The sequence below is a fragment of the Ictalurus punctatus genome, chromosome 14 (genome assembly GCF_001660625.3).
Source record: "Ictalurus punctatus breed USDA103 chromosome 14, Coco_2.0, whole genome shotgun sequence".
In the NCBI taxonomy this organism is placed as follows: domain Eukaryota; kingdom Metazoa; phylum Chordata; class Actinopteri; order Siluriformes; family Ictaluridae; genus Ictalurus; species Ictalurus punctatus.
Window position 1 is genome coordinate 23,327,897 of NC_030429.2, and position 14,689 is coordinate 23,342,585.

General features: G+C 42.4%; 1 protein-coding gene across 6 annotated transcripts in view; it reads right to left on the reverse strand.

The window, feature by feature from the left end:
• Positions 1 to 213: 213 nt before the first annotated feature.
• Positions 214 to 14,689, reverse strand: part of LOC108274605 (collagen alpha-1(XIV) chain) — a 99,188-nt gene continuing 84,712 nt past the window's right edge. For 4 of the 6 annotated variants that reach the window (XM_017484820.3, XM_047159964.2, XM_017484815.3 and 1 more), the window contains one exon: positions 9,495 to 12,037. In XM_017484820.3, coding sequence (XP_017340309.1) covers positions 11,784 to 12,037 — 254 coding nt within the window. In that variant the 3' untranslated portion in view covers positions 9,495 to 11,783. Of the gene's footprint in view, positions 543 to 9,494; positions 12,038 to 12,527; positions 12,592 to 14,689 lie in introns of those variants that run through there. The other 2 variants (XM_017484817.3, XM_017484819.3) reach the window with 2 other exon arrangements.

The window sequence follows — 14,689 nt, forward strand, 5'->3', positions numbered from 1 at the left end:
GCATATTAAAAATAAATCTGAGGCCGTTCCCGAGTGTAGTTCTGGCTGTAATTTAAACAACAGGTTCAATATCGTTTCTATAGTAACAGCTCATTCACTTATACGGTGGATGCTCCACGTAATCTAAGGCTAATAATTAAAAAATCAGATTTCAATAAATGAATGAGTCTTTATTGTTAACATATACATATGCACAGTGAAATTCTTTTTTCCTTCACATACCCCAGCATGTCAGGAAGTTGGGGTCAGAGTGCAGGGTCAGCCACGATACAGCGCCCCCTGGAGCAGAGAGGGTTAAGGGCCTTGCTCAAGGGCCCAAAAGTGGCAGCTTGGCAGTGCTGGGGCTTGAATGATCAGTAACCAAGACAAAGTCTTAACCACCAAGCCACCACTATCCCTACTTAGTTATTTAGCAAAGAGAAATGTATAATCTTCGATATGGAGAAGTTTTACGTTAAGACACGTTTAGTTAACGTTTATGGAAGGAGTCTCCAGTTTCAGTGCTTCGTAACGGTAACGTTACAATCTGCCGGTCTTCTTAACTTCATGAGAAAAAGAAAAAAAAAGAGGCTGGTGAGCAAACATCTGTTTATAGCTGCTGTAAAGTAAATAAAAACATGAACTAACTTGTTGCATGGACGTTCTATAGCATTAAATGTAACTATAAATGTTTAAAAAGTGCAACATTAGTAAATCATTGGCAATTTGCTGGCTGAGGTATATATTTATAGTTATTTTCCATGCCCTGTCATATTTTCTTCTTTTCGTGAACCAGTTGTGCAACCTTAACCTGTTTTCCCACATTATCATACTAGTCTAACTGTTAGTGGCACTTCCTTAAAGCTCACAGGTTTCCGATGAAAATTCCTTTGATTGGGAAAGAACAAACTAATTTCACTTTGTGCTTAACTCCAGGCTGAAGTAGTGGCTTAGGCAGTAAGGAATTCCATTATATTTATAACACATTTTCTATAACAGCAGCTCTGACAGTAGGAACAGTAACAGTAGCAGTTTATACTGGGAATTGTATGGCTGGTGCGTCACATAAAGCCATTTTTAAAACGTATGCAATCGTTCATTTCGTGAAGTTTTCTGTAAGGAGATGTTTATTTAACATTTATCGTCGTCGTTATTTGGAATTCGTTCGTACCGAGCTGTCTCGTTACCTTCAAGAGTCAGGGGAACGAAAGAGCCTGGTGACGGAATATCTGTTTATATCTGCTTTAACATAACTTACTACAAGAACTAACTTGTTGCTCTGATATTCAATATGCATGAAACGTAACTATAAATAAATTTAAAAAAAAAAAAAAGTATGATGTGTCACTAGGACCCATTTCTCAATACTTAGGTCATTTTTTTTACAAAAACTCTTCAGCTTGGCTTTCAGCTTTAATTTCAAACCCGAAACGCACCAAAACTACCAAAACACTTCGTACATGTCTCGAATCAACTCACTCTTCCACAACACAGCTCACTTTGTCACTCATAAAGCAATGACCTAATAAAAAAAAGCCAAAACACAAACAACAAGGAGCGTTACAGGGTCATTTAAAATATATATATATATATATATATATATATATATATATATATATATATATATATATATATATATATATATATATATATATATATTTTTTAATTTGTTTGCAAAACAAGAACGACTCTCTCTACTGCTTCGAATTCACTGCAGTACATGTTACAGGAATGAATCAGACAGGATTCATATTGAATATGGTTCCATACGTTTTATGCCTTTGTCTCTGATGAGCATTTCAACGACGGCGGTTTCCTGCACATCAGTGAAAATCCTACCTCTCCCACCCGTGGGAGGTAACCGTTGGGTCGTAAGCAGAATCACGAAAACGATTACACACGTGTGGGTTTGGAGGCTTTGCTCAGTGTGCTTCTGAAATGTGCAGGTCATACGTAGTGGTTAGTACGTTCGCCTCACGCTTCCAGGGTCGGGGTTCGATTCCCACCCTGGCCCTGTGTGTGCGGAGTTCTCCCCGTGCTGCGGGGGTTTCCTCCAGGTACTCCGGTTTCCTCCCCCAGTCCAAAGACATGCATGGTAGGCTGATTGGCATGTCCAAAGTGTCCGTAGTGTATGAATGGGTGTGTGAGTGTGTATGTGATTGTGCCCTGCGATGGATCGGCACCCTGTCCTGGGTGTACCCCGCCTTGTGCCCCATGCTCCCTGGGATAGGTTCCCCGTGACTCTGAAAAGTATACGCGGTATAGAAGATGGATGTTATGTTCACATTTACACCATTTTTAAATGATATTGTTACTCTTTGTCTCCTATCTTCTGCACTACCTGTTATATCGGACACTTCTACACTAGAACTGTGTACTGTTCGGCGCTACACTGCCTCTGACTGTCCCTATTGTCCTGTTTTAGTACTCACAGTACTGTCTTGTGTTGTTAGCACACGTCTACACGTTCACTTTGTGTAGAACGTGTAGATCTTATTTAGTTCTGTCTCGTCTCCTGTGGTTAGTGTGTGTTGTTTTATGTAGCACCGTGGTCCTGGAGGAGCGTAGTTTCTTTTCATTGTGTACTGTACCAGTGTATATGGCTGAAATGACAGAAAGCAACTTGAACTTGATTGTGTTCACCTGTTATGTGTCTGTCCTCAGTTACTATTAGTACATCTATGTATATCCTGCATTGTCATTGTTTATTGTAAAGTCCTGCGATGCTTTTTGCGTCATGTAATTAGTATCCGAGCCTTGTTTTCCTGTTTGGTTCCTTCTGGTTTTCATCTCTTGCCTCCTCATGACTCCTATAGACTCGTGTTCTGCTCTCACTTCACATCACAGTAACACAACACACCACCCTGTAGTCGATTATTTGTTTATAGCTAATAGCACACTCCATTGTGTTTCATTCCCTATTTATATATATATATATATATATATATATATATATATATATATATATATACCTCACTATTTATGCCACATCTGGCTTAAAGAAAAAAGACAGCTAACTAGTTATTGTTGGCCGTTCAGTTCACTTCATCTGCTCCACCCTGGACAAGAACATGGCAAGGAGAGCAGAACGACTCCAGTGCGTGTGCTACTCAAGCTTGTGTTTTCCATCTCGGGTAATGCCGGTTGTTTTTCAGGTATGTCCAGCATGACTTGCTGCTTGTCCTGTTCTAATGTGCCTACTAAATCTGAAGTAATGAATCCGCTGTGTGTGAGCAGCGAAATCACTAAACCTCGCTGAAAAGTCAGACGCACAGGACCGCGGTTGGGCATCACTGCTCTGAACATGTGACTAGAATGGCGATGAAGACATTCTCTTGTTTGGCTCTGGAGAGCGTGTGAGAGAAAGCAGACTGCCTAAGAAAACCTTTAGCCTCGGTTACCATGGCGAGAGACATTGATTATATCGTGATCATTTATGGCTTCCTGTTGAGTACTATTATTAACTCTGACTTGAAAGAAATATGGTGGAATTTGAACAGTAATGGATGGTTCAGCTGTGGACAGTTTATGTAAATCTCTTCCAGGTCTATAAACAACACACACACACACACACACACACACACACACATCATAGTGTGCTATTTTATTGCTCTGTATTATTTTGTTCTTGGGGCGCACGGTGGCTTAGTGTTTAGCACGTTCGCCTCACACCTCCAGGGTCGGGGGTTCGATTCCCACCGTGGCCCTGTGTGTGTGGAGTTTGCATGTTCTCCCCGTGCTACGGGGGTCCAAACATGCACGGTAGGATGATTGGCATGTCTAAAGTGTCTGTAGTGTATGAATGGGTGTGTGACTTGTGCGATGGATTTGCACCCCGTCCAGGGTGTCCCTGGGATGGTCTCCAGGTTACGTGTGACCCAGTAAGGATCAACGGTACAGAAAATGGATGGATGGATGTTCTTGAAGTCTTCACTGATGTTGACCCGACCCCTCAGCCTCACACGTTCTCCCTTCACAAACGACACGTGAGCCCTTAAGATGGCGTTCCCTGAAGGTGTGTTAAAAACAGCACTGACAGGCAGCCGTTCTCACACACACGTTACTCTCTCTCACAGGAAGCCGAAAGAGCCTCGGGCCTGCATAGAACATTACCTACTTATCTCCTTAAATCTTTAAGGCAGAAAGATTACAGAATCAAATACCGGCCGAATATCGACGAGTTTTAATCAGTTCTTCATTCAGTTTCATTTCCTCATTAGTTCGTTACTGAATTTCACCAGCTCTTCATCAGTTCCTCATCGGTTATTTATTGAATTTCAAGCTCTAAATTGAATCGAATAATTTCCTCATTTCTCATTTGTGTCCTATAATCACTTGCATCAGTTCTTAATCTTAATCAGCTAATTACATTTGATCCGTTCCTAATTGTTTATTCATTTCTTTGATTGTTTATCAGGTAATTCAATATTCTGAATTCCTATCCATTATAATCCGAACTAAATTTCATCAGGTCTTCGTCAGATATTCATTAAAATGCATCAGTTCTATATTGAATCCCATCAGGGGTTACTGTGGATCAGGTGGTGGAGCGGGTTGTCCACTAATCGTAGGGTTGGTGGTTCGATTCACGGCCCGCGTGACTCCACATACCGAAGTTGCTCCTGATGGAAAGTTAGCGCCTTGCATGGCAGCTCTGCAACCATTGGTGTGTGTGTGTGTGAATGGGTGAATGAGACACAGTGTAAAGTGCTTTGGATTAAAGCGCTATCTAAGTGCGCCATTTTACCATTTAGTTCTCCTGTTCCTCACCAGTCATTCACTGAATTTTATTGGTTCTTCAGTTCGTCATGGGTTACTCACCGAGTTCCATCAGTTTGCTATTAAATTTCATTCGTTCATCAACTGACACAGCCCCATGATGGTAAAATGTGTTCCAGGTTATAAGACAGGTGTAGTTTCCTTGACCCCAGGCAGCCCAGTTTGGGTATTGTCAGGCAGAAGAATTTCACCACCCAGCTGTGTAGTAACACCTCTCACCACAAGATGTCAGTAATGTATTAATAGTATTCAAAGCACCTCAGAACAGTGCCCAGCTAGCTCAGCTAGTCGAGCATGGGACTCATGATTGCAGAATTGTGGGTTTGAGCCCCACACTGGCTGCCAACCCAGGCTAGTGCACTCTCAGTGCCGACCCCAAGCCTGGATAAATGGGGAGGGTTGTGTTAGGAAGGGCATCCGGCTATGCCATGTCAGTGTAGTGAACGGGAGCAGCCAAAACAACCAACAACAAAGCACCTCAGAGCAGAAACGCTCCATCAAGTTTGTTTTAAAACACATTAAATGGCCACATTTTATAGGGATAGCGATCATGTAGAGACCTGAATGTCTTTGAGTTTGCTTAGATTTGTCTACATTCACACTGATATACACACCATCATGTGTAATGATGGCTCAGAGCTCAGAGGCCTCAACATTCAGTCATTCAGGTCAGTTTAAATCTTCTCATTACTCAGTATGTGTATGTTCCTGTTCACTCCTTGCAGAAAGAGTTCACTGTACAGTAATGTGGAGGTGATTGTCGCGTTTTTTCATCATCGCAGTGACAGACATACTCAACCCTAACCCTGTCTGTCCAGATTCTAGCTCAGTTTTCTAATCTGAAGCTCAAAGACGACCGATTCTCCTCAAGCGTGATATATCTGGAGAAATCTGTGTGCTTCCTGTCCTCCAGGCCCAGAGCTGAGCTGGCATGTTCAGTATGATCGATGATGTTCTTGAAATGGCAGCCTATACACTATTACATTTGAGAAATCAGGAATGTATCGTACTGTATAATGTTAGTTAGTTAACGTTTATATAACGTTCCGGCACCACATTGTGGACGTGTCTGAAACCGTCCCTTATTCACCGTCTGTGTCGAACGGTAGACTGTAGGAGATCTGTAGCCTAGAGGACATCCTGTGGAGACTGCCTACTGTCATGCTTTGTGGGATTCCCCGAGCAGGCTAGATACTGGTAGTATCACTATCGGATATTCTGCAACTATGAAACTGTAGAGACTCAAAATACCACGCACTATTATTACTATTTTGAATTCCCAGCTGCTCAGTGGACAAACATATTGACTTTCCCCAAAGGAAAGCTTTCATTTGTACTGTATGTATGTAAAATAAAATCTACTTGCTATTTGAAAGACACACAGCATGAGTAGACCTGTAACACGTAAAGAAGGGCTTCAGTGTGTTCCTGTGTGTATGAATAATAGTTTTATGCCGGTACTCTGAAACCCCGTACTGTAATGGTTGCTTAATATTTAAAGGCATGGGTACAAAATGTTTAGCCCCCCCTTTTGAAAAATATAACCAGACGACACTCGCCATTCAGTGTAGGCATATACAAACAAATACACTCACTCTGTGAACGAAGGAGGTGTGTGCTGTTGGCTCTGGCAGGAAGTGAAGAGAGAAAGAGAATATGTGCCTGAATGTACACTTCCTCTCCACACCTTTATCTGACCTAAATTCTTTAGCGGCTGTGTGAAGATCATGACCCAACATGCCTGACACTACAGAGAGAGAGAGGGGGATAGAGAGAGAGAAAGAGTGAGAGAGAGAGAAAGAGCGAGAAAGAGAGAGAGAGTGAAAGAGAGAGAGAAAGAGGGAGAGAAAGCGTGAGAGAGAGCGAGAAAGAGAAATAGAGAGCAAGCGAGTGAGAGAGGGAGTGAGATAGAGACAGAGAGAGAGTGAGAGAGCGAGAGTGAGCAAGAGAGTGAAAGAGAGAGAGAGAGAGAGAGAGAGATAGAGAGAGCAAGAGAGTGAAAGAGAGAAAGAGAGTGAAAGAGAGTGAAAGAGAGAAAGAGAGTGAGAAAGAAAGAGAGCGAGAGAGTGAAAGAGAGAGAGAGAGCAAGAGAGTGAAAGAGAGAGAGAAAGAGAGTGAGAAAGAGAGAGCAAGAGAGTGAAAGAGAGAGAGAAAGAAAGAGCAAGAGAGTGAAAGAGAGAGAGAGAGTGAGAAAGAAAGAGAGAGCAAGAGAGTGAAAGAGAGAAAGAGAGAGCAAGAGAGTGAAAGAGAGAGAGAGTGAGAAAGAAAGAGAGAGCAAGAGAGTGAAAGAGAGAGAGAGAGAGAAAGAAAGAGAGCAAGAGAGTGAAAGAGAGAGAGAGAGTGAGTGAGAAAAAAAGAGAGAGCAAGAGAGTGAAAGAGAGAGAGAAAGAGAGAGAAAGAAAGAGAGCAAGAGAGTGAAAGAGAGAGAGAGTGAGTGAGAAAAAAAGAGAGAGCAAGAGAGTGAAAGAGAGAGAGAAAGAGAGAGGGCTTGAGAGAGAGAGAGAGAGAGACACACGCAAACACAATAATCTACATCTCTCTGATAACAGAACGTAATCTAGTGGGTTTTAAGGATGTATTCTCTCCTCACTCTGCCGTTCAATCTCACATTTCATCATCAGCGTAGGTAAGCGACGCAGAACAGCAGTTTGTGGTGACATTTGGATTTATTGCTTTAAAAACATGTTCAAGTCAAATTATTCTATTTCTCTGACTGTTTTTTTTTTTAATGATCAGAAAGTTAATGACGCCATGAATAGCTGTACATGGTCTATAGTCGTTGTTTTTTTTTTTAAACACTAGTGACTTGAAAACGTAGTAGAGACAGCATACTGTGGTACAGTGAAACTAGCATATCGACAGCGTACATCTAAACGGCATAAAGAACCAAATATTCCACACATTCCACAAAGTGAGTCTGATCGTATATATACCGTATACACACTTAGCACCATTGGATTGGGTTTTTTATAAACATGAAGAACATCAGCTGGCATGTACAACAGCAAACTAATCGCGGTACGCTCTCATCGTCTGAGAAACGTCTGTTTGCGTTCACGTGAGTATCGTACGATATAAGCACAGGGCCGTCATACAATGAAGTCGTCAGCAATGGAACACAATAAATAATTTGGACGGACAGAATGGAGAGTCTCACCCTTAATGAAACCGCCAACATCTCGTAAAAACCAATCGCAGCGACCGCTGCTTCGTCGTGTTTCGGATAAAGCGCTCTCATGAGCTGTACTTATCTACAAAATGAGCCGGAACGAACGTAGCGTACGCGATCGGTACTATAAACAGGCACTTAATACGGAGGGATCTCTCCTCGGACGTTTACACGGACGCGGACGCGATGTTAAAACCCGGAGACGAGCCGGAAGGGACGTTTTCAGATCCGTTAGAAAAGATGCTATTGTAAACAAAATGTCGGTTTGTACACATGGCGGTCGGTGGGAAGGTTCGTTTACACTGCCGGTCGTCAGCTGGAAATAAATGATCAGGAACATCTTTGGGACAATTTAGTTCTTCGTCAATAACGTATGTAAACAACCAGCGCCGACAACAAATAGTCTCTCATCTATACGTGTAACCACTTTCATGCGTGAGTTCGTTTTACTTTTACGTACAGACTTATCGGAGTGTCCACTCCACTGGACTGCATGCCTTCAAACGAAGAATCGGCGTCCACTGTTACGCGGTTATTCCACTGAAATCAGTGCACTGTAGTGGATGAAAGGGTTAAAGTCACACGCTGTAACTCGAATTATATCTCATCTTGATTTTTTTACTTATGATTCGGTATCAACGTGGAATTAGAAACCGTTTTATTTTTCATTCTGGTTCATTCTGAACAGAAAGGATAAGCCAACCAATCCTGCTCCAACGCTCCATGCCCGCTTGTTAGAAATAAAAGAACCATTAATTAACATTCTTCACTGGTCAGGAGTCATTTGGAATCATACGGTGTGATCTGATGCTTGCAGAAGCATTAGGAAAAAAAAAAGTATGGTTTTTTTTTTTTTTACACAGATTTTCCCATCTTCTATAAATCTTCCCGAGACCCGGTGTGGAATTCTAGACAGGACTTCATGCAATACTTTCTTTGAAATCATACTAGAACGGGAAAATAACGTTTTTAACCAGTTAGGCCCTTTTAAAACAATTGTTGTCACTCTGGAACAATTTGCAGTGGTTCTGTTTGTAATTTGAATGCAAATTTTCTGGTATCTACGGTGATTTATTCAGTAGTTGGGGTGAAACTAACGAAAACGGCGTGCGGTTAGGAGAGTAAAGGCTCCTGGGAGTTTAACGGGGCGTCACGTCAGGATCTGACAGCGGACGGTTTAAAAAAACAAACAAACAAACAAAAAAAAAACTCGTTAAGCACAAAGGGTTGGGTTTTTCTCTGTGTGCTGATGAATTCTTGAATCTGATTGGTCGGAAAGGGTTCGTTTTCAAGCACAGCAGCTCTCACGGTAAAGCAGCTGCAAATCCATGTATATGAATGTGCTCATTCGAATGCGTTGTCTTCTCTACAGTAGCTCTTTCTCAGGGATGTGTATGGGGGGAAAAAGGAAAAAAAAACCTCCATGTGATCTAATATTTAACCTTACTGAACAACGAAAAACCTGTCGTCACTGACATAGCGATGTTTTCTGTAAGAAAACGTTGATTTATGGTTTAAGGAACGAGTCTTAAAAGTCTTCAGGACTTTTTTGAGTTTCTTGGTAATAAAAAAAAAAAAAAAAAAAAAAAAAAAGAGCCTCATGAGGAGATGAATGTTTACCGCGGCTACAACGTAAGTGCTAACAGGAATTAACCCGTTTTGCACATTTTCCACAATATTAAACCTATAAATGGATATGAAGTTTGATGTGTCATTCTGTGATTTAAAAAAAAATGTAATCACTGGCAAACGGCTGTGGTATGAATGGAATAAAACACATTCGGATGCTGTTATTAGAAAATAAACAACCTCGATGGTCAGTGTAACTCTGCTCCACATCGGGCCTCGCACCTTCACACCACCCAGTCACTGATTATTTTATTACAACCGCAGACCGCCAAGTGTTTTATTCTTTACTCATTTTATTAGAACTGACAGCATGTTGGAATATTCTTGACTGGCGGCGTACAGTATCTGACCGAACAGCAGCACACTTTCTGACTGCTGAAAGCGAGCCGGAGACAGAGCAAGATGGCGAGGAAAAAGAGAATCTCCGCTGTGTATTATATCAGGCACTTGAGGAGTTTCACACAGCAGACCTCGCTGCCCTGCGTGCACTTGTCTCTCAGTCCACCAAATCTTTCAAATCCGCCCTTTCAAATCGTATAATACTCGTAGAATTTGGAATCTTACCCACGCGGTGGTGGCTCGGTGCTTATGGTCGGTCCCTGGACTACCAGAGAGCCACTTAACCTTCAGCTGCTCCGCTCTGAGTTTTGATTGTATTGTGCCTCACTTCAAAGCTCTGGATAAAAGTGTGTGCCCAGTAAAAAACGATCAAAAATAAATCTATAATAAAGGCTGTAGTTAAAACTCTACAGTTGCTACCTGCGTGAATGAGCATTGTGATACAGTGCATAATCTATTACGGAGAACCTCACCACAGCATCACATCACATGTAACAGTCGTCACTAGGGCTGTCAAGAAGCTTTTCCGAAAATTCATTTTAGCTTATGAAAAGTTTTTCTTTTTTTAAAAACTGTACTCGATAATATTTACGTCGATGTTACGTTCATTCAGTGGGTTTTGAAAATATATTGGAGATCTGCTGCTGGACTGGTCAGAACAATGTAGCCAGAAATGTGTCTGAAATGTGTCAAGTGAATCAAATCTGATCATATATGACCTATCTATGTCTAATTAATTCGCGGGGGGGGGTTTCCGGGGGGGGGGTTTCGTCCGGGTATTCCGGTTTCCTCCTCCAGTCCAAAGACATGCGCCGTGGGCTGATTGGCATTTCCAGATTGTCCGTAGTGTAAGAATGGGTGTGTGAGTGTGTGCGATTGGGCCCTGTGTGTCCACAGTGTCCCCTGACTTGTGCCCCAAGTCCCCAGGGATAGACTCCATGCTCCCCGCAACTCTCTGTAGGGTAAGCGGTTACAGAAAATGGATGGATGTCATTTATATACATATATATATATATATATATATATATATGTGTGTGTGTGTGTGTGTGTGTGTGTGTGTGATTGTGCTAATTTCAGTGAGGACATACGGGTCAGAAATGGCATTTACAGAATATGGATGTATATAAGATTGTGTGCGACCTCATACCCTGCCATACATATGCCGTTTGCTCTGTCCAAGAAGGCAACATTATATAATACACTATATACACTCACTGCACAGGGTGTAACATAATGGAGCGCAATTCGAGATTCAGCCACAGAAAAATAGTAACGGTAAAGGAGTTTGGGGGAAAGACCACGCCTGACGCTTAACCTTCTTCGTACCTAACTTCCTGTAAGGTCCCGAGGCTTTTTCTCTGATAACGATCTTATCTTCTATGATAATCTTCTCCTATTCGACACCTCCTACCCGAGAGTCTTTAGTCAGAGGCCCGGCTGTCTAGCGCGAAACAGAAACTCCATCTAGAGTTAGAGTCTCGTCATGTTTTACAGTTTCTCACTCCGTGTCATTTAGTTAAGGGCGGGGTCTGTGACCGCAAAACGTCTGCTGGAAATTATTAACTACCTCCATGTAGGGGAAATAGTTTGCTCATTTTAATGTTTAATTTGAAAAACAAATGACTTGAAAATATGTTGAGAGAGAAAAAAAAAAAAATATATATATATATATATTTCAAATTAAATAAGGTATGCCATAAATGACATAAATGACCCAAGACCAAAACGTTCCGACAGACTTACGTGGATGGATGTTCTGAAAGTGTTTGAATTATTAGTGTTTGAGTAATTGGTTTCGACAGCCCTAGTTGTTTGTATAAAACTGTTAAATGTGATGTCATTTCGTGTCGCCAGGTTTTAAAACTCGACTGTTGTTGACAGAAGTGTGTCAGAAGTGAGCGCTCGTCCTCGTCTCTCTGTTCTGCTCGTGCTCTTCAGTGCTGCGCGTGAGACGCTGGATGCCTGGTGATCGCAGCTCTTCCTCTATGTCCTCGACGACTGTTTCCTCAGGCTCGACAGGGCGTGGCTCGGGGTAGCTGGGCTGGTAGTAGGAGTGATGCGTGCCGTAGCTGCGGTATGGATCCTCCTCCTCTCCCCCCTCATCGGGACCGTATGTTTGGTAGGGGTTGGGCTGCATTGGGGCTACGGGAACATCTCGATCAGTCATTTCATGATGAAAGATCCTCTCTGACCATCACCAAGCAGCGTACGCATACACACACTCACAAACACACACACACATACATACACATACAAACATGGAGACACAGCAGAGAGTGGAAGGATAGGACACAGAAACCCCACGGTCAGTGATGAGGACACATCACGATACACACAGCACCCACATTACAATTAGCGTTAGTGGTGTTTATCTTTTGTGTGTGTGTGTGTGTGTGTGTGTGTGTGTGTGTTAGACGAGCCCAATCATGAACACCAGCACAGTCAGTACAGAAGCAACAACGCAACCAAAGCACTTGGTGTGTATGTACACTGTGTGTTTGTGTTCAGCAGAGCAAAAGCTTTCTAGCCTGTATGTGTTTGCGTGTGTGTGTGTGTGTGTGTGTGTGTGTGTGTGTGTGTGTGTGTGTGTGTTAAGAAAAGACTCTAGGCATGCGTGCCATCAACAGCGTACACAAACGTGTGAATGGAGCTTGAAGCTCAGTACACATGTACAAACTGTTGCTGGTCTTCAACAACTGGAGAGAGAAAAAGAGAGAGAGAGAGAGAGAGACAGAAATGGTGAGAGAGAGACAGGCAGAAAGGGTGAGAGAGAGAGAGAGAGAGAGAGAGAGAGAGACAGGGACACAGAAAAAGAGCAAAAGGACAGTCAGTAAGACAGTGATTATTTTCATGCATGGTTTTAACTGAATCACTGATTACATTACATTGTTGATGTTTCTTTATCATTTAGCTGATAAAGAAATACAACACCACAAGGAAACTCTCTCACAACCCACGCACACACACACACACACACACACACACACACACATTTTATCGAAGCATTGCATAACTCCTTATGTCTATCTCATGTGAACAGCTGGAATGAAGCATCATCATACTGACAGTGTAGACATGAGCACACCTGCTACACTCTCTGTCTCTCTCTTGCCCCCCCCACACACACTGATACAGAAACATTCAGCGCAAAGGGACATAATATCAACAGTAACGTCATAAAGTCTTTTTTTTTTCACTCTACAATAAATCTGTCACAGTAACAACACTATACTACCGACAATATTTCAGAACCATCAGCAGAGATGTTTATTTATTCATTTATTTATTTATTTATTTATTACTCCGCAAATAGTAAACCTGGGACGCGGTTAAACGCTAGAGATCGCAGGCCGTCGATGACGGTCGTTGAACTCGAAACAGTGAATTAAACACTCGATCAGAAGCGCACACACGAGACATGCTAGTGTAACAGTAACGCAACACAACTCGGGACCGGTTGCTGTATGGAGAACACATTCACCTCAGCGACACCACTGACTTATTACTGAGTGAAACGCGCACGATGCCGAGATATGACCGTACTTTCTACGTGATTACCGTGACCGAATAAATTAAGCTGTGACGGTCTGTCTCCTTCCCTCCTTATTCCTGTGAAGCTGAATGAGCCACTCTGTCCCGATTGCTCTTTGTGCATCAGTTTAAACCGAATCCAGCACACGACCGACCTCTGGACTACGACCCCATTCCGGAAAAAAAAAACAAAGTCGGGACGCGGTGTAAAGTGTAAATAAAAACACAACGCGATGATGTGCAAATCTCATAACCCTGTATGTTATTCACAACAGAACAGAGAAAACGTATCGGATGTTTAGACTGAGGAAAATGTACCCGTTTTGAAGGAAAACATAAGGTCGTTCTGAATTTGGTGGCGTCTCTAAAAAGTTGGGACGGGGCCAACGAAAGCCTGGAAAAGTAAGTGTTACTTCAAAGAAACAGCTGGAGGAACATTTTGCAAGTAATTAGGTTTACATTTACATTTAGATTTATTCATTTATCAGACGCTTTTATCCAGAGCGACATACAAATGAGAAATGTTCATTGGTAGCAGGTCAGTAACGTGATTGGGTATAAAACGAGTATCTTAGAGAGGCAGAGTCTCTCAGAAGTAAAGATGGGATGGAATCTGGGTTAGGGTTAGGGTTCCCAATTAACCTCCAGCTGTTTCTTTTTAGTAACACTTACTGTTCCAGCCTTTTGTTGTCCCCAATTTTTGAGACGTGCTGCGGCCATCAAATTCAAAACTACCTTGTTTTTTTCTTCAAATTGATATTTATTCAGTTTAGACATTTGATATGTTTTCTATGTTCTAACGTGAATATGGGTTTATGAGATTTACAAATCCTCCATCCATCTTCTATACCGCTTATCCTACAGGGTCGCGGGGGAACTTGGAGCCTATCCCAGGGAGCATCGGGCACAAGTCGGGGTACACTCTGGAGAGGGAGCCAATCCATCGCAGGGCACACAAACACACACATTCACACACTACAGACACTTTGGACACGCCAATCAGCCTACCATGCATGTGTTTGAACTGGGGGAGGAAACCGGAGTACCCGGAGGAAACCCCCGCAGCATGGGGAGAGCATACAAACTCCACACACACAGGGCAGCGGCAGGAATCGAACCCCTGACCCCGGAGGTGTGAGGCGAACGTGCTAACCACTAAGCCAATTTTTTTGGAATTTGGGTTGTATTACTAATCTAGCAGAATTGCTATGGCATTGCATCATGAGTTGCCCTGGAGTCACTCACAGCATGCAGAATTCATGA